The 19,887-nt window shown below is 43.7% G+C and overlaps 1 protein-coding gene across 1 annotated transcript; it reads left to right on the top strand.

The window, feature by feature from the left end:
* The first annotated feature begins 2,432 nt into the window (after window positions 1-2,432).
* Window positions 2,433-19,505, top strand: REC114 (REC114 meiotic recombination protein). Its single transcript, XM_032950433.2, has 6 exons — window positions 2,433-3,140; window positions 9,328-9,417; window positions 10,416-10,508; window positions 12,883-13,068; window positions 14,317-14,394; window positions 17,886-19,505. The coding sequence occupies exons 1-6, from the start codon at window positions 2,799-2,801 to the stop codon at window positions 18,060-18,062; spliced, it is 966 nt and encodes a 321-aa protein (XP_032806324.2). The 5' UTR covers window positions 2,433-2,798; the 3' UTR covers window positions 18,063-19,505.
* Window positions 19,506-19,887: the final 382 nt, after the last annotated feature.

The raw sequence follows: 19,887 nt of genomic DNA, 5'->3' as shown, positions 1-19,887 counted from the left end.
CATAGCTTTAGTGCAGGAGTTGGCAACTTGCGGATCTTCACAGCCCGCTTTGTGACGTTATGTGATGTATGTATGCATTCACATGCATTGCGGCTCTCGAAATATTTAGTTTGGTACCGAATTAGATTTTATTTAATTTTGGTCGAACGAAACCTGCTTTAATGGTTCCAATTTCTCAACGTGGCCAATAATAGCGAATTAAGTGATAACCGTTTAAAACGAGTGGGGTTATGAAATCATTCACTCTTAGTAACCTAAATAAATCCGTATAAGTTAATGTTTCGCTACCTAATGCGTATGAGTAATGTTTTGCTACCTTGGGTGGATATCGATGGTTTGCTCTGCCCATGGTTGGTATTTGTGCGGTTATTGAGGGGTATTGAAAGTCACCATCGTGTGGATTACGGTTGGATGGTGGCTCTGTGGCTGGTGCTCATGTGGTAGTTGGTGGTCCTGTAATATTGTACAGGGACTCCTCTACTTATTACCGAGTTAGGTTCCTGTGGTCTGTTCGTAAGTCCAACTTTACTCCTGTCAATTCCAAACATGTTGTACGGCATGTACACTAAACACGGGGAATGGTTTTAAAAGTTGTATAATATGCTGTAGATGCCACTGGTTCTTCATGTTCTGCAGATGTAGATGCCACTGGTTCTTCATGTTCTGCAGATGTAGATGCCACTGGTTCTTCATGTTCTGCAGATGTAGATGCCACTGGTTCTTCATGTTCTGCAGATGTAGATGCCACTAGTTCTTCGTGTTCTGAAGATGTAGATGCCACTGGTTCTTCGTGTTCTGCAGATGTAGATGCCACTGGTTCTTCGTGTTCTGCAGATGTAGATACCACTGGTTCTTCGTGTTCTGCAGATGTAGATGCCACTGGTTCTTCATGTTCTGCAGATGTAGATGCCACTGGTTCATGTTCTGCAGATGTAGATGGAACTGGTTCTTCGCGTTCTGCAGATGTAGATGTCACCACCGCCATCATTTGCGCGGCGGTTGAACTTAGGACTCTCGATCCGAACAGGCAACTGGACATACGGGACAGGTTTGTTCGTATCTCTGAAAGTTCATCAGTCGAATGTGCGTAAGTCGAAGATCCCCTGTTGTGTGAGTGGTGAGCGGACGCGTCGTGGTTAGCGCACCGACTACGCCACGGATCCGGCGACCCGAGTTTGTTTCCCGCTCAGAGCGAACCGACATCGGTGGCGAATATCGGAACCGGTCCCGTACTTCCCGTAGGTCGACTCGGCCTTAACTGACGAGCTGGCGCGGTGTAAAACATCATTAGGGAAACAACCGCGCCTGCGTGTTAATCACCTAGGCGTGCTATGCCCGGCCTTCATAGGTAGGTGCTCGCTCACAAGTCTGTTAAAGAGCTACACGGAGGGGGATCGTTGTCCTTGGTGGTGAATTTGGTGATTAAGTGTGGATTACTGACTGACATGTGGTCGGTGGAGGTGAACGTTTCCGAAGACGTCGATTCGTATTGGCGTGGTTGCTGCTGGTGACGGCCAAGCAGTTGTGTATGTAGTCTTCGACACTGCAACGTGACGGGCCTCATGGTGCACCTAGCCTGGCACAAGCGCCGTGGCGATTCCACCGCCACCCAGTGGCGATCTTGCGGCTTTGGTTGTTGGTGGTTGTTGTTGGTTGTTGTTGGTGGTGGTTGATGTTGGTCGTGGCTGTTGGTGGTTGTTGGTGTTTTTTGTTGTTGATGGTTGGTGGTTATTGGTGGTTGTTGTTGAAGGTTGTTGTTGGTGGGTGGTTGTTGTTGGAGGTTGTTGTTGTTGGTTGTTGTTGGTTGGTGGTGGTTGTTGTTGGTGGCGGTTGTTGTTGGAGGTTGTTGTTGGTGGTTGTTGTTGGAGGTTGTTGGTTGGTGGTTGTTGGTTGGTGGTTGTTGTTGGAGGTTGTTGTTGGTGGTTGTTGGTTGTTGTTGGTGGTGGTTGTTGTTGGTTGGTGGTTGTTGTTGGTTGGTGGTTGTTGTTGGAGGTTGTTGTTGGTTGGTGGTTGTTGGTTGGTGGTTGTTGTTGGAGGTTGTTGTTGGTGGTTGTTGTTGGTGGTTGGTGGTTGTTGGTGGTTGTTGTTGTTGGTGGTGGTTGTTGTTGGTTGGTGGTTGTTGTTGGTTGGTGGTTGTTGTTGGAGGTTGTTGTTGGAGGTTGTTGTTGGTGGTTGTTGTTGGTGGTTGTTGTTGTTGGTGGTGGTTGTTGTTGGTTGGTGGTTGTTGTTGGAGGTTGTTGTTGTTGTTGGTGGTGGTTGTTGTTGGTTGGTGGTTGTTGTTGGAGGTTGTTGTTGGTTGGTGGTTGTTGTTGGAGGTTGTTATTGGTTGGTGGTTGATGTTGGTGGTGGTTGTTGTTGGTTGTTGTTGTTGTTGGTTGGTGGTTGTTGTTGGAGGTTGTTATTGTTGGAGGTTGTTATTGGTGGTTGGTGGCTGTTGTTGGAGGTTGTTGTTGGTGGTGGTGGTTGGGTCGGCCGCTGCTCGTCGTGAAAGATGCGTTCACGCTGTACCGCCCACACCCTTCACGGCCTTGCGATTAACGTTCGCAATTCGATTCGGCAATACTAAATAAATTATTATTGTAATGAATATTGGTCGCGAAAGCCCACGTGTTAAGCGACTGTAATGTTATTGTGCACGGTGCAAGGCCGTGAATAGAGCCCCCCCCCTACATCATTTGCGGTGTTGGTCAATATTTGGTTACGCCGGTTCACCTCGAGAGATTGTATTTGTCAGTCCCGAGTTTTATAAGTCCTTAGTTTTAAATTTAACAACGCGAACCACCCAGGCCCAGTGTGTCATGCAGAGGAGGAACACTTTGAGGCAGGCCTTTGGCCAGGATCCCGCTGCGGCCGAGGCCCCCGGGCCTACTCCGCAGGCCCCCGGGCCTACTTCGCAATCCTCCGGGCCTACTCCGCAGGCCCCCGGGCCTACTCCGCAGGCCCCCACGGCTTCCTCCTCACGGCGCCTGGGACCACCGCTCAGGGCTCGGGGCTGGGCCCTCGCCGCCTACAGCCGCCTCGTCCCGGGCCCCGTGGCCCCCAGGCCTCCCGTGGCCCTCAGGCCTCCGGGGGCCCCCAGGCCTCCCGGGGTCACGGTCGAAGCGCGCGCGGGCTCGCGGCAGAGTGCGGCAACGTGGATGGTGCGGATTGTCGTGCGTGACCACCACCACCATCATCGTCGTCGTCGTGAGACCCATCCATTAATCATCGTCGTCGTTGTTAGACCCATCAGCAGCATCATCGTCGTCGTCATTGTTGAGACCCATCAGCAGCATCATCATCAGCATCATCATCGTCGTCGTTGTTAAGACCCATCCATTAATCATCGTCGTTGTGAGACCCATCATGTTGAGACCCATCATCGTTGTCGTTGTGAGATCCATCCATTAATCATCGTCGTTGTTGAGACCCATCAGCAGCATCATCATCGTCGTAGTTGTTGAGACCCATCATCATCGTTGTCGTTGTGAGACCCATCAGCATCATCGTTGTGATACCCATCATCAGCAGCACCATCATCATAGTTTCATAGTTCCATTTATTTGGTATAGCCCTGTGAGCCATTCGGCTCTTGAATCGGGTGCAACCGCAACAAACAAAAAAACATGAACAAGAAAACGTCTTAAAGTGATTATGTGACTGTGCAAACAGAAAATCCAGGAAAAAAATATCTAAATATTCCTGAAATAGCACCGCACACCAACGCTGTGTGCAAAATCTCAGTGGGATGCAAGTCAAACAACAACAAGAAAACTTAGATTAAGGCCATCAGTCTAACTGGGTACTACAATAAACAAAAACATGGCCAAACCAAAAAACTTTAGAAATCACCAAAATAAATCCGTAAATGCAATGTAACAGTGATCATAGGAACTGTGACCGAATTTGTAACAATAAACTACATAAATAACATGTAACACCAAACTCTAGAGCCACAGCTGGCTGCATACGTCACTGGACAGTCCAGTCCCTTCACCTGATGAAGGCCACTTGTGTTGTGGCCGAAACGTCGTGAGTTTTTGTTTTATTTTTACCTCCGTGACTTTGCCGAATAGAACCAAAGAGTATGGATCCTTGCAGTCACGAAAGCTTCAAATCTAGAACAGGAGCATCAGTCGGAGTATCACATTTTTCAATGCACCTTTAAGATCAGCACACTAAATCAAAATACAGATAATACTTTGCAGCGGTCATCCGGAGCGAAACATTTTATTTTAGGCCACTGAATGGCAGTGGCAGCTAGGGGTGTACAACTCCTCTAGAGCAGTTTTGAGTGAAGATCTCGTAGGTAGTGATTCAAGTTGCAGTTTATTGGCAATAGCATTCCAGACCCTGGGGGCATCAATAGCAAAGGCCCTTCCTCCAGTTTTTGTACGGCAATAGGGAATGTGAAGTTGGTAAATGAGCGAAGACCTGAGGTCAAATTTGTTCTTTGAAACAGAGAGGAGGAGATCCAGCAGGCAGTCTGCGGATTTTTTTGTAAGTACATCGTGAATAAATAAGATCTGGTGTACAAGCCGTCGAACATTAAGATATGTTAAGTTTGACCCAATGTAGAGATCACAGTGGTGAGTCCTATATGGGCAGTTCAATGCAAATCTTAAGGCCGAGTGATAGATGGAATCAAGCTTCAGTACAGTACTTGGGGCTGATTTATACACGATATCACAGTGATCATCGTCGTCGTGAGACTCATCAGCAGCACCATCATCATCATCGTCGTAGTTAGTTCATAGTTCCATTTATTTGGTATAGCCCTGTGAGCCATTCGGCTCTTGAATCGGGTGCAACCGCAACAAACAAAAAACAAAAACATGAACAAGAAAACATCTTAAAGTGATTATGTGACTGTGCAAACAGAAAATCTAGGAAAAAAACATAAAAAAATATTCCTGAAATAGCACCGTACACCAACGCTGTGTGCAAACATACCAGTGGGATGCAAGTCAAACAATAACAACCACAAGACAACTAAGATTAAGGCCATCAGTCTAACTCCGTACTACAATAAACAAAAACATGGCCAAACCAAAAAAACTTTTCGAAATCACCAAAATAAAAGCCATAAATGCAATGTAACAGTGATCATAGGGACTGTGACCGAATTTTTTTTATCAATAAACTACATAAATAAAATTATAACACCAAACTCTAGAGCCATATTTTTGGCCACTGGTATAGCCCTGTGAGACCCATCAGCAGCACCATCATCATCGTCGTTGTTGAGAGCCATCAGCAGCACCATCATCGTCGTTGTTGAGACCCATCAGCAGCACCATCATCATTGTCGTTGTTGAGACCCATCAGCAGCACCATCATCATCGTTGTGAGACCCATCAGCATCGTTGTGAGGCCCATCAGCAGCACCATCATCGTCATTGTGAGACTCATCAGCAGCACCATCATCGTCATCACGAACATTTAACATAATCGGCACCAGAAATATCATCGTCGGCATCATTGTCTTGGGCAGCAGCATGCTGTAAAAACTAGTTACCAATGGTAAACATCACCACAGTAATTTTTATCATGACCCATATGGGTAATCATCGGCGTTATCACTGGTTACCATCATTCTTAACCGCCAGCATCTCACCATCATCAGTAACACCGTCCTCGGTTCCACGATTCAGTGTCTACACTCGTACCATCGCAGACCTGTCAACCCCTTACCAGTGCCCCCTACATTATTAAACACAAATTCAGATCTTATTGGTCACCACGTGCCCCTTTTCAATCTCAACGTTCATCCTGTCAAAGTCCCATCACACAAGGGAGAAACACAAACAAATACACCACAAGCAGCAGTTGGCAGCTATGCAGTCGGCATCACCTCGTCACCACCATCGTCATCTTCATATCGTGCATTGGAATAGAGGATTTTAAATCAGTAATTACTAAGATACCCTATCACGAGTACTGTACTTTGCATCGTCAAAATCGTCTCGATTTACGTAATCAGCACTGTCAACACGCATCTCGGTTCTCAACATACACGACTGTATTTGTGAAACTAATCACGTAATCAAAAGATGTTGCTTACTGAACAAACCCACGCCATCAATACGTGTTCAGGATAGTATATCGTATTGACTCCGCAAGTTTGGGCCAATATGTTTCGTGGGAAAGTTTCCATCATTGACTAAATCCGCAGTGCATTTTTTATTTGATCTCTACACTTTTAAGATGAAAGGCAAGATGATTTGGGAGAGAACCCCCCCCCCCCATGCGATTAAACTGAACTATTTTGTCGAACAAATGTTACAAGGGTGGGGGGGGGAGGTGTTTTGGTGGGGAAACTGCCTCGGGTAGTGTTAGTAGCAAGTTGGTGAACGAGAATCTCCTTCGCCTGGGATATGGGGGCATGGACACTTAATACATCACGTTGATTTATCGAAATTGTGCAATTTCCCGCGGCTGCGTTGCTCCACGCTGTGTTTTTAATCACAGGGCATGGCGTGTTTAGTGAGTGCGCCGATTTAGTTCATTTCTCTTTACACTGCCAACAACAACAACAACGTTAATTCACCGCTGCGGCGTTAACCCTTTTAGAGTATTTGTCGATTTATGACTCTTTAAACGTGTGCTTTAAAACGCTTGCGTTCCTGGTAAAGAAATACAGGATTAGTCAATTGTATATTTTTAAAACTGGATTAAAATATCAGACACGTGAAGGTAATTGTTATTCTTGGTTCTTTTCGGTAAAGTCACGTAGAAGGGAAACAATAAAATAATAAAAATATAAAATAAAATTCTCACGACGTTTCGACTGCAGCGAGCAATCATCATCATCAGGTGTGAAAACCACAGCAAGAACAATTTAAAGTGGCGGTTTTTTTTTTCAAATTTTCTTGCTGTGGTTTTCACACATGATGATGATTGCTTGTGTTGCAGTCGAAACGTCGTGAGAATTTTATTGTTTTATATTTGTATTATTTTGTTTCCCTTCTACGTGACTTTACCGAAAGAACCAAGAATATGAATCCCTGCAGTCACGAAAGCTTTAAATCAAAAAGGTAATTGTTATATACATATTACATTTTTTATTGAGCGCCTACAACCAAAATGTAAATCGGATCCTGGGAGAAGACCCCTCCATCCCCACGTTGTCCTTCATTGGTGGGGGGCTAGTGTAGTGGGAGGGGGGGGGCTCGTGTAGTTGGGAGCTAGTGTAGTGGGGGGCTCGTGTAGTGGGTAGCTAGTGTAGTGGGGGGCTAGTGTAGTGGGGGGGGGCTCGTGTAGTTGGGAGCTAGTGTAGTGGGGGGACTCGTGTAGTGGGGGGCTAGTGTAGTGGGGGGCTAGTGTAGTGGGGGGGGGCTCGTGTAGTTGGGAGCTAGTGTAGTGGGGGGCTCGTGTAGTGGGTAGCTAGTGTAGTGGGGGGCTAGTGTAGTGGTGGGGGGGCTCGTGTAGTTGGGAGCTAGTGTAGTGGGGGGACTCGTGTAGTGGGGGGCTAGTGTAGTGGGGGGCTAGTGTAGTGGGGGGGGGCTCGTGTAGTTGGGAGCTAGTGTAGTGGGGGGCTCGTGTAGTGGGTAGCTAGTGTAGTGGGGGGCTAGTGTAGTGGTGGGGGGGCTCGTGTAGTTGGGAGCTAGTGTAGTGGGGGGCTAGTGTAGTGGGGGGCTAGTGTAGTGGTGGGCTAGTGTAGTGGGGGGAGCTCGTGTAGTTGGGAGCTAGTGTAGTGGGGGGCTCGTGTAGTGGGTAGCTAGTGTAGTGGGGGGCTAGTGTAGTGGGGGGGGCTCGTGTAGTTGGGAGCTAGTGTAGTGGGTAGCTAGTCTAGTGGGGGACTAGTGTAGTGGGGGGCTAGTGTAGTGGGGGGGGGGGCTCGTGTAGTTGGGAGCTAGTGTAGTGGGGGGCTAGTGTATTGGGGGGCTAGTGTATTGGGGGGCTAGTGTAGTGGGGGGCTACTGTAGTGGGGGGCTAGTGTAATGGGGGGCTCGTGTAGTTGGGAGCTAGTGTAGTGGGGGCTAGTGTAGTGGGGGGCTAGTGTAGTGGGGGGCTAGTGTAGTGGGGGGCTAGTGTAGTGGGGGACTAGTGTGGTGGGCTCGTGTAGTTGGGAGCTAGTGTAGTGGGGGGCTAGTGTAGTGGGGGGCTAGTGTAGTGGGGGGGCTCGTGTAGTTGGGAGCTAGTGTAGTGGGGGGCTAGTGTAGTGGGTGGCTAGTGTAGTGGGGGGCTAGTGTAGTTGGGAGCTAGTGTAGTGGTGGGGCTCGTGTAGTGGGGGGCTAGTGTGGTGGGGGGGCTAGTGTTACTTTATTTCACTACGCTGGTCAGTGTGAGTTTGTGAAGAGGGGGCCCAGGAGGGGTTCAGACATCACTCGTGAGTAATGGAATATAATTGAACCGCGGTGGCGAGATGTTAGATCCCTCACCTGGTATAAAGGAGGTCGTAGGTTCAATCTCGACCCTGACGCCTGCTGCATATTTGGAGTTTGCATGTCTCTCTACATGTAGTCGTGTGGCTAGTTACTTGGGATCCTCAGGTTTTCGCTCCACATTGAGAATCAACATGCGTTTAGGAGTATTTGTCTGCTATACATTTCCACAAGTCACAATGTCGAGCTATCAATTGTGCACCGGTCGCTTCAGAAAAAGAGCTATATAGCTCAGTAGGTCTAACCTGGTCAAATAAAAAAAAAGTTTCGTTTAGTTCAGAACCAGCATGGTCAATTGTGCAGTGCACTAACCATAAACCATTGCTATACTTGCACCATCCCTCAGCACTACGGATGCTAATATATTGTGGTTATTTTACTGAAGTGACAATTGGTTCATTCTGGATGGCAAATTACATTTTTCATCTTCATGTGTAGACATGCACGCATAGTTAGATTTTTTTCCCAAATGCAGCTTAAAAGTGGTTATATATTGGTACAGGTTGTTACACCTTTTGCACGTGCCCACACAAAAGTAAACATTTTCAGATGTGTCCATCCTGATAGACACTGCATGGCAGCAGCCTGTATTGTCTTACTTGGTGTCATGTGGATGTTCTCCTGTATGGGTGCTTGGGCTGTTTGGGTTACCTGATAGGACAATTTACCAAATGTGGTATGGTGCAAATAAAAAAAAATTCTGCTTCCGCACCCTAATGTTGAGTGAGTGTGCATTGTTGCACCAATGGGATTTGGGGTCAGGTAAAAGGTTATATCTGAAAGAGGACATGGCTCAAATAATACTAGTGTTGTAGAACTCTTTAAAGTCTCTTTCTAATCTACGTGCAATATTATTCCCAACAGCTTTTCTTTAATGCCCTTGCATTATAGCCAGGTCATATAACTTTCTGTATACGTAAGACTTACCGAAATAAGGTGAGATGAGTGTCTGTTCGTGCAGGATTTTGAATGCTCTGACAAGCGGGGGAAGCTTTTGATGTCCATCACTGAGTCTGGTAATTTGTCGGTAATGGACGGAGAAACTGCACTGGTAAGAACACACTATAACAATGTAATTGATGTAGTGTGAAGATATGGAATAATTCATTTTCGCTTTAAGTACGGACGTAATTTCACCCTCGGTATGCAATTAATTTATCTTATTGTCTATAAATGGTGATACCCATTTGATGATGTGTATAACTCGGTGGAAATAGATATATGCTTTCCCAACTGCAAAGTCCATTCCTTTGAGTTGGTGGGACCTGATGCCAAATGGACCATCGTGGACATGTATTTTTAGCACAGAGTAACATTTGGCTTTTTATATTGGCTAACAGTTAAATTTCAGTGTTCACTACTGAGAAGCATACACCCTTCCAGCTAAGGCTACATTTATATTGTAAAGTCAACAGAGGTGAAAATTGGAATATATGTGTAGAGTTGTTGGTGGATGTTAATGTTTTTAACAGTGAATCTGTGAATGCTGAAGGACATTTAGAAGTCAATTTGCCCATATATTGACAGTCTAGTACTTTTGTTTCCCCAGGCTACAGTTCTATTTTAAATAACCACGTAAAGCAGAACAAGATGTAACTAAGAGGCGGCACAGACTATACATGCCATTATTTATTAACGTGTCATTGTAGTCATCCAGTGGCATATGTCAAATGCGGTATTATATTAAAATAAATCACTTTTCACAGCTCATTGTCAATCCAGAATTGGACACAGGCCTCATGCTGCCTGTGTCATGGGGTGTAAGTGGGTGAAGGGAGTTCAGACAAAACTTGCCACCAAGGCCAGGAATAAAACTCAGGCCGCCAGTATTTAAAGCGCTGTAGTACGCTAACTGCTAAATCATTGCTCCACCACGCAATGTTATTCTTGTACTATAATTGAATAGTCTAGTTTAATGGGGTTTTAAGTTACGACACATTACCTAAATATCTTAAACAGTAATTGCTTGCATTATTGTATTTTATGTTGGTTTTTTTTACACACATGCCTACATTTTATGATATGATTCATGTCTCTTTCTGTTTATAGGAACAGTTTTCCATTTATGAAGCACCGTGCATGACAAGCTTGTGTCATGTTTTTCAAAAAGAAGAATGTGTTTTCTTTTCAACACAAGTTAAGGTAATTTTATTTAATTGCCTTATTTCTTAACCAGTTCCAATTTCAGTGAGCAACACCATGGAGAAGTAACCTCGGATTAAAGCGTATAATTGAATATAAAGGATGATACATTTATAGATACCCTACTAAAATGTGTAGAAATTAAACTGAAAACATTTTATTCCAATCCCTTGTCATTTCTACCATCTCAATCCACCGATTAAATCCCTGTAACACTCTTCCCTGCAAAATATGGCGCTATTGCTTCCACAATATTTGATCATTTGTTTTAGAAAAAAAGTAAGGTCATTTGAAATAACTGGCATATCTCTAAATGGATCGCCCTGTATATGTTAGAAATACAATAAGTCGGCAAAACACTTGTGTTAAGTAGATCACTTTTTTTTCTTAGTCATGGTGTGGTGGACTTGCTATTTCATCGGACCGTTCGGGTGACTGCAGTATGTCCCTAAGCATTGGTGCGCATCACTAGCCGAGATGAAAAGGGTGTGGGGATGTTGCCATTCCATATACGAGCCAGAGAGAAGAGATTCCAAAGCAATCAATTATACGATGTGTTTGTGCACATGGCTACAAATGACAAGCACAGCCATAGTGTGTGGGCAACATCTGGACATTTCTGGAGGCACAAGAGAAGCAACCAATGTGTAATTTAATCAAAATCGTTTTGGAAACCCAGACTTTGAATCACGGTTTCAGCATGTACTGTATTTGCAAGTAACCCCAAAAGGGAAATGGCGTTTTCATCTAATTCCCATGCGTAACATGCTGGATTTTAACCGCAACACGTTGAGTTGGAGATCACATTTTGAAATGCCCCGCATTGTACAAAATGTTCATATCGACTGTGCATTTGGTGACAATGGAACGCGCGTAGGTGTGTTTTTCACAAAGCCAACTCCATCTGAAATTGATTGAAATGGTGTTTATTGATGTGATTTAAATGTATGAGTAAATGGAAGCAAATTGCAGTCTTGTTACAGTGTCTATTACTCATATTTCAGTCTATTATGGTGTCTGTTACGTGATTCATTCGTTGTATTTATGTAGACAATTTATAGCTTCTCTTTGTTGCTGTGTGTTGGCTGCAGAAAAGCAAAGGTAAAGTTGAAGGATCAGGTTGTTTGGCATGTGTCCAAAGTACTGTATGTTAAAAGATCACTGTCTCCTTTAGAAGATTGAGTATACATTAGTGGAACAGTGCCATTTCTTTGAAATTACCTTTGCAGTCGAAATAATTCTGCAATGGATTTCAGGATCTCGGCATGTGGTCAAAAATGGCCTCGGTTAAAAATAGAATCTTAATTTTGTAGCAATAAGCACATCCAAGTACTTTATATCAAAGCCCTTTAAGAGAGGTAAATGTTTAATATTGAATTTACAATGGTTTTTAAAAAAACGTATTGCATTTAATTATAATTTCATGCTTGGGATTTTTTTCATAAAAGCATTTTAAGCTGGCGGCAGTTTGGAAAAATTAAAGATGCATTTTGATTTAGACTGAAAAAAAAAATCAGTTATCGTGCATTTTAATGTTTTATTATTTCAATTTAAAGCTTTCGTGACTGCAAGGATTCATCTTCTTTGGTTCTTTTGGTAAAGTCACGTAGAATGAGAATAAAATAATAAAATAACACAATAAAATTCTCACGACGTTTCGGCCACAACGCAAGCGACCGTCTGTCGTCCCGACAGGTCTGTTCCTTTCACCTGAAGACGGCCGCTTGCGTTGTGGCCGAAACGTCGTGAGAATGTTATTGTGTTATTTTATTATTTTATTCTCATTCTACGTGACTTTACCGAAAGAACCAAAGAAGATAATAATCTGTTGTTGTTGGACAGGTCGAAATGTTTACATTTGCATTAAAAAAAATCATTTAATTTAACCCTTTTTAAATACTGTAAGATATTCTAAGTTCAAATAAACTTTACATTGCTACAGCGGTTGCCGACCTATTCGGTATAAACTAACACAATTCATCCCTCATTGTAACAGGCACAAATGTTTTCAGAGATGTGTTTGCGCAGCATACTAAACAGTTAATGTTCTACACGTTGCAAGAACATTGACTTTTTTTAAAGGTATCGTGGTAGTCTTATAAATGATCTTCCAAAACATTTTCCGGGTCAGATTTTACACTACGGCATAGTTATTTGTACAAAGCAGATGTTTTGCTTCGTGGTATTGAACTTATTTACAAAACCTTCCCACTTTTCAGCTAAAAAGATAACTCGCAATCGGCACTGACCCCGCAACTTTTATGTGAAGTTGTGAACTCCAGACTGGTAAACTTTCAAGAGCTGTTTTTTTGTTGGTATTTGACTTTTGTCAAAACTGCAAAGTCGCGTGTTGTATTGTTTTTGTAACCCTCAGACAGCGGGGCGCACGTTTCGAGTGAAGTTGTACGGAGAAACCAAAGAGCAAGCCCTGGAGCAGTGCTCCAGCTGTGTGATGGTCCTCTCAAACTTCATAAGGGTTCACAAGATGGCAGCGGTGCCTGCGGAGAAGCAAGGTGGTGGAAAACTCACGAAGCCACAGCCCGTGACCCATCATCTACTGGTAACTGAAAACCTCCATAAGAGGTTTTTTTGGGTTAGATCACGTAAATATAAATGTGTTGTTAATCCTGCCACCACCCGACACAGCCAATTAGTAAGGTTTGCCACGTAAACAAAACATGCCAATTCGTTACTAGTACAGCACACCGGTGTGTTGGAGAGTAAACCCACGACATTTACAATTTGAGTACGGCGTTTCACCGGTAATTACAACTAACATCAAACGACAGCCAGATTTGGCTGTGTCGGGTGGTGGCGGGTTTAACGACACATTTATTTTTACGTGATCTAATAAAAAAACTCTTATGGATAATATAGGTCACGAAAGCCTACGTGTTAAACTTAACAAAGAGCTGTTGGTTCACATTCTACTAAATAATGGGGACACAATACAGCTTGCGCAGTTATTTCTTGTAATTTATACCATTGTGGTATAAATTATTGACAACATTCAAGTAAGTTAGGCACCACGGGGTGACCAGCCCCTCCCCACCCAGCCCCTCCCCACCCTCCCCTCTCCACCCAGCCCCACCCCTCCCATTTTGGATGCACGACGGACGGACACAATAATCCCCTGTGGGCTGGTGTAACCAGAGGTTCCTACCAATATAAACAGCTTCCTCTTGAGATATTTAAAATACAATGTATGTAACGAAATGTTTTATAGTCTTGAATATATGTTTTTTATTGTACTAAAGTGAGATAGATTTTGAATATTTCCATAACTGACTATTTCAGTGACTATATTCATTGAGAGTATCAGTGCTTGAGATGGAGCCATAGGTATAGCTTGTAATATTTGTGTTGGTGTACTGCTTTGAAAATCCAAAGGTCACAATTTGGTCTACCTGCGTGGCAGTTAAAACTTACATTTATCACACTACACTTGCAATCCAGAGATCACCGGTTCTATTGATCAGCTGCCTCAGCACTTGAAACAGTGGGCAAGCTTCTTAAATCTCCCCCGCCTCTGTCCACCCAGCAGTATAAATGGGTACACGACCGTTAGTTGACCGGCAAGTCATGTGTGCTGGTGTAAAGTGTGGGTACTCCCACCTCTTACCAAGATGTCTTTCCAGCGTCGAAGAGTAGGCCAGTGTATTTTCTAAAACTCCCTCTAGTTGAGGCTATTGTCTGCCAGCAGTGGAGCAATTTTTTTTTTACAGGGATACAACCTCTTCCTTCTACCATTACCTCTTTGCAAAAATGCGTTGACACGGTGTGTGTTTTTATTTTGTTCCAAATGGAGGAAGCTGCTCGGCCCACTGGGAGTTTGCCTCAAGTGCACTTCTCAGATGGCACTGCATCCATGAGTCAGCTTGCGAAGGTACATGTACAGCCTGCTTTTATTATCAATCCACTGCTGCTGGATGAGGGCCTTACCCACACCTTGTGTTAGAATGTATGCTCTTTGTAACTCACATTGTTTACTTAGTTCTGTTACTTCGAGGCATAGTTTACCATGTTTTTTTCATACGAGTATGATCCTTTCAGTTATTCCTGAATTCAGCAATTAAAAGCAACATACCAATGTGGCTAAAGAAGAGTTTTTGTTTTAGGTATATTAACTGCGGTGACATACAGATCATGCATATGGAAATTGACAAAGAACATTTAAAAAATATATGTGAATGTGCACCAAAACCGATGTAGAAGTGGATGTTTGGAATTAGACTGAGAGATAGAAAAGGAACACATGGATCAGAAAACAGACACATTGACTGTTTATAAAACTAAGCAGACTTGGGCACGACATGCCACAAGGAGGGGTCATATATGTACGAATGTTGAACTTCTTTCGCACGGTACGTAGCCAACCGTGCTAATTGGAGGTGACTGCTCATCCAGACTAAGGAGCTGGCTGAATTGTGACATTGAGAGACCATGAGAGATGGCGATGGCTTGGGAAGGCCGCCATCAGCAAGTGTTAAGTTATGGCTGATGATAATTTCTCCAGGATACATATATAAAGAGACTGGTAACGATCCTTATAAAATCTTTGACATGTTTTTGCATGTTTATTGATTGAGTGCAGTATATCTGTAGAATATATCTATTTTTTTGTGATCCTGATTATACACAACCATACGGGTTACAATTGTGCTTCGCAGTGCCTGTGTGGAAATTCAAGTACTCAAAAGACTTGGCAGCCAGAGAGACAGGTTGTGCGATCCCGTAGTTGTAGATGCCTGTAACGATTTGTTGAGGGCAGCGGCTAACTCAGTGGCAGGCAGGTGATCGCTGAAGCTGACTCCTGCAATGGATGTGATAAAAAAAATATCGTAGACATAAAGAGCAGTTCAAGTTTCAAGGGTTTCGTTTTTTTCCCTCCAACGCTTTTTCCTAGTAATTTGCATACATTAAAACCCGTGTGTTTTTTTGTTAATTTAAAATCCATTTTGAGCAAACATGCTATTTGTGTTACGGAATTCTTCATCAACTGTTGTAAAAAATGTCTCTGAAATGTGTGCATGAATTTGTGCTGCAGAATTTTAATGGGTGCAAGTGGCACAAGGCTGTAGATTTTATTTTAGCGGCAGCCCCTTATGCAGGTTGTACGTGTGTGTACACAAAGTTAAAAGGGTATGAATTTGGGTTAATAGTAAACTTAAAAAAAAACTGAGCTCTCTTGTATGCATATATGCGCTGTATTTTTATTGATGTGGTGGTGACTGTGCGGGCAAATAATGTATTAATGCATGGAATTTCAAGATGATTTCCTAAAAAGTTTGTTTTATTCAACATCTGAACAGAGATATAAGTGCCAAGTTGATGAAGGTGGTGATGATCATAGTTTTCCCCTGGCATTCATGCCCGTGTAGAGAATCGCCACCCCCGTTGAAGCCAAAACCGCATAATCAGTGGCTAAACACGTAAGTTTAGAATTTATTCGAAGGGCATGCACATTGCTCACTTGGACGTGCTCTGAGGATGGCGTTGTATAAGCGCGATCTGACAGATGGTTGACATGAAGAGGCGTTCTCTGTCGGTACAGAATTAAGCAGCTCTGCTGTTGAGCATTAAACACACAGCTGTTCTACCAACTGCTGCTATGGCTGAGCCAATGCGTTGGCCATCAATTTACACGTCCTATATTTACGCAATTTATCTGATTACACTTTGGTGTGCGCTTTGGGTGAGTTTTGTTAACGCTGCTGTAAAATGAGACCAGAGTGTGCGTGAAGCATTGAGCGGGGCAGACCGCTGCTCCCAATTGTAAGTCCGCGCGGCCTTACAACTGTCTACTGTTCACACGTCCAGACGGAGCTTGTGCGCTGCCTAACAAAAAGTCTGCATTGCAAAAACGTGCAGTTTTGAAAACAGAAAAAAAGTGTACTGCATAACCGGAATTATACATTCAGCAAAGTGAGCCGTGTGTATAGCGTATGTATACACTATATATGTTGTACGTATACAAAACATGGTGTCCCTGCAATCCATTACAATGGCATTTAGAAATCTATCTTTGTCTCTTAAAAGTCATTTCGGAGCCAGTGAAGCGGTGTGGCGCTAAAGCCATAAATTTTCTCCCAAGAACTGTCGACCTTTCAGTGTCCCGGCCACACCGTGATTTCCCATCTTGCCAGAGGCAGATGGGGAAAAAAGTCTCTTCAGTAATACATCGCCACGGTGTGGTGTGCTTGGCTGCTCTGGTCAAGGTTTGGTAAATGATGTGTTCAGCGCTGTATCGTCCGAAACCGCTTGTGGGTTACAAGGTTCGGTGTTTTACGGTGCCGTCGATTTAGCCGCAAGCCACGCGGCCTGAATTTACACTGCATCGTTCAATGGTGTGATTTACATGTGATGCCCCACAGTGCCACATAGCAATGGTGTACAGCACAGTATCTAAAGTGATATATGTTAAGGATGCAGCTGCCTCGTATTTTAGAAAATCGCTTTTTCCTATCTTTGTAACATGGCAACAGTCAAGCAGATTTGTATGAAATATACAGTGGGGCTTGTATTATGAGTTTCTGAGCTAAATGTAACGATGAGAGCATCGTCGTCCTACTTTAGTATTCGTACTTGTGCAAGGTATGAAGATAAACTGACATTAAGCTGCACTCGGCGATGGTGTCGCCTAAAAATCCATTGAGGAGAGCAAGGGAAATACAACCTCGGCTATCTTTCCATAGTTTTGACTCATCCGGCCTGGTGGCTCCTCCGCAGAGCGAGCGGCTCTCAATCGGAAGGTTTGTGAGTTCAAACACTCGTTGGGGTTTTGAATCAGCCCATCGCCTGTAAAATAGGTAACACTTTGTGGAGAAGTCAACAGTGGTTGTCCTATGGATAGCCTGCCCACCCCATAGCTGTCAACCCGTACGGTTTACCCGTATTCTTGTACAGGGAAATTGAGTTTTCAGTTCCATACGTCGCTACAGCCGTTTCAATAGGGCAACAAATGAACATGTTTGTGGTGTATTTGTTTGTGTTTCTCACTTGTTATGGGACTTTGTAGGATGAACGTTGAGATTGATAAAGGGGCACAGGGTGACCAATAAGATCTGAATTGGTCTGTAATACGGTAGGCACTGATACAGGGTTTACAGGTATGCCACCCCGCCATAAGAATGAGGAATTTTCACCTCTGGCTCGGTGCTATAAGTGGTAGACGGAGCACTGCCTCACTGCTCATTTGAGCAGGAAATCGCTTCGACTTTTAGTTTTGTCTCAAGAGCCTTGATTTTGACTCGTGCCAAACAAGACGCGGTGCAAGCAACCCGAAAAACACATCACAGAGCGAAACAGCACACCCGCGAAGCAATGGGATGTGTCCTCTAATACCCTCCTCCGTTCCCTATGGTTTTTCATTGTCAGCTGACATCAGGTGCGGCCACAGCACCCTTCAGGCCCCTGGCATCGCTGCAGTCGCCCAACTTCCCCGCGCAGCAGTTGGGGCCCTTGCTGCGACTGTGTGTGCTCGATCCCAACTTCATCGCCCTCGTCGAGCGTGTGGAGCAAGAGCTGACCAAGATCATCGCCGAGGATCCCTAAAGAGCTCCCGGGAAGTTTAATTTGCTCAATCAGTCCATTAGCATGATGAGGATGACGATGCTTTCCAAGCATTCGAATATGGGCCATAACCCTGAACCCGCATCCACACAAACCGCGGCAGATGCAGATACTGGATGATGCACAAGATTAAAAACTGCAGTGTGCCGATTGTGGTCACCCAGAACGTAAAACGACTCAATGCCCGCTGATTCACAAATATTCGAAGGAATCGTCACAGCAATACACCACTCATTATCTGGCTCAACCACAGTGTAAAATTATAGTTGTTGCTCAGCCATCCGAAGAAGTAATTCATCCTAAATGTAAGATCAACATATAGACGTGCATATACGTTTTCTAAATCCTGAATAATTAAGAGGAAGTTCGGATGCATGCAAGTGCAAGAACAGGTTTAGAATATATATTAATGCAAGAATGGACGCGTCTTACGTGCTCCCCTGGTAACATTTTGATGGAAGGTAGAGCGAATGATGTGGTGTACACCTCGTGATTTATATAAATTAATTGGTCCTCAATCTCTCATCATAGCTCATATCTTGTCACTCACAAATGTGTCCTTAACCTTGCATGTTGGGGAAGGACATTTGACAGTTGTTAAGCCTTACAATTAATGGTTTAATTTTCATTTAAAGCTTTCGTGACTGCAGGGATTCATATTCTTGGTTCTTTTGGTAAAGTCACGTAGAAGGGAAACAAAATAATAAAAAATATAAAACAATAAAATTCTCACGACGTTTCGACTGCAACACAAGCAATCATCATCACGTGTGAAAACCACAGCAAGAAAATTTGAAAAAAAAAAAACCCGCCACTTTAAATTGTTCTTGCTGTGGTTTTCACACCTGATGATGATTGCTTGTGTCGCATTCGAAACGTCGTGAGAATTTTATTGTTTTATATTTTTATTCTATTGTTTTCCTTCTTCGTGACTTTACCGAAAGAACCAATAATATAATTAATGGTTTATGCCAGTGGCATATGTTCAGCTGAGCTAAAACGATTTACTCGCCCCTCCACCACATATCCCCCATCCTCCACTTGGCGATTCGATAATTTGTCGCAATTGAGGATCACTTCAATAATTGGTTCATGTCGTTTTCACCGCCTTGTTTGTACATTTTGGTGGCTTAATTAGCCGCAAGGTAACATCCACATATAATTAGCATAATTGGACAACATCCATTCGTACACACGTGCTCGATGCCTGTAATTTGTTATCCTTAATTATTGAGATTGCCGAATCAATGCCATCCTTCCACCCCCTGGTGATCGGTTGTTTTTTTTCTTCCATAAACTTCTCAGACGGCTCCATCTGTTGTTAATAGCTTATATTGCAGTTTGACGCGATGCGGTATTTCATCGTCGTTGTTAATCATCCCTTTCACGATGTTACATCGCAGATAATAAAAGCATGTCTGCCAAGTGGTGTGTTTACATTTGGGTAACTGCATAAGTTTAATTTTTAAGGAAATTACGCATGCGTAACGTGCGTTTCAGCAGCAAGATGTGTAACCCACTCACGTTAGTTTCAAGGTGCATTGAGGGAACAAACATAGTGTGTTTTTGTAGACTCGTGGCTATGAATAGTTAAGACTGGTATGCAGTGACGGTATTATTTATAGCAAAGTTAGACTAAGAATATTCCTGGTGTTGCAGTATGAATGTAGTGAACAAATCTTGGTCGTGCAAACAGATTCCTATCACACGTTTATGAAAAAGTACTTTGAACTTATTGCACGTGCGAAAACGTGTTCACGTGCTCTTCGGTAATAGGTGTTGTGCAAAAGACAAGACACTCGTATTT

The sequence above is a fragment of the Petromyzon marinus genome, chromosome 1, assembly GCF_048934315.1.
Source record: "Petromyzon marinus isolate PM22_M1 ecotype Great Lakes invasive population chromosome 1, UKy_Petmar_22M1.pri1.0, whole genome shotgun sequence".
In the NCBI taxonomy this organism is placed as follows: domain Eukaryota; kingdom Metazoa; phylum Chordata; class Hyperoartia; order Petromyzontiformes; family Petromyzontidae; genus Petromyzon; species Petromyzon marinus.
The sequence above is the reverse complement of the archived record's forward strand: the minus strand, read 5'-3'. Positions and strand labels throughout refer to the sequence as shown.

What these genes read in the sequence shown, in the direction of transcription:
- REC114 (XM_032950433.2), top strand. Translation starts at nt 2,799, where the DNA reads ATGCAGAGGAGGAACACTTTGAGGCAGGCCTTTGGCCAGGATCCCGCT. An exon ending in TCTTTTCAACACAAGTTAAG is followed by an intron (nt 10,509 to 12,882) that starts GTAATTTTATTT and finishes TGTAACCCTCAG; the next exon opens with ACAGCGGGGCGCACGTTTCG. An exon ending in CCGTGACCCATCATCTACTG is followed by an intron (nt 13,069 to 14,316) that starts GTAACTGAAAAC and finishes TTCCAAATGGAG; the next exon opens with GAAGCTGCTCGGCCCACTGG.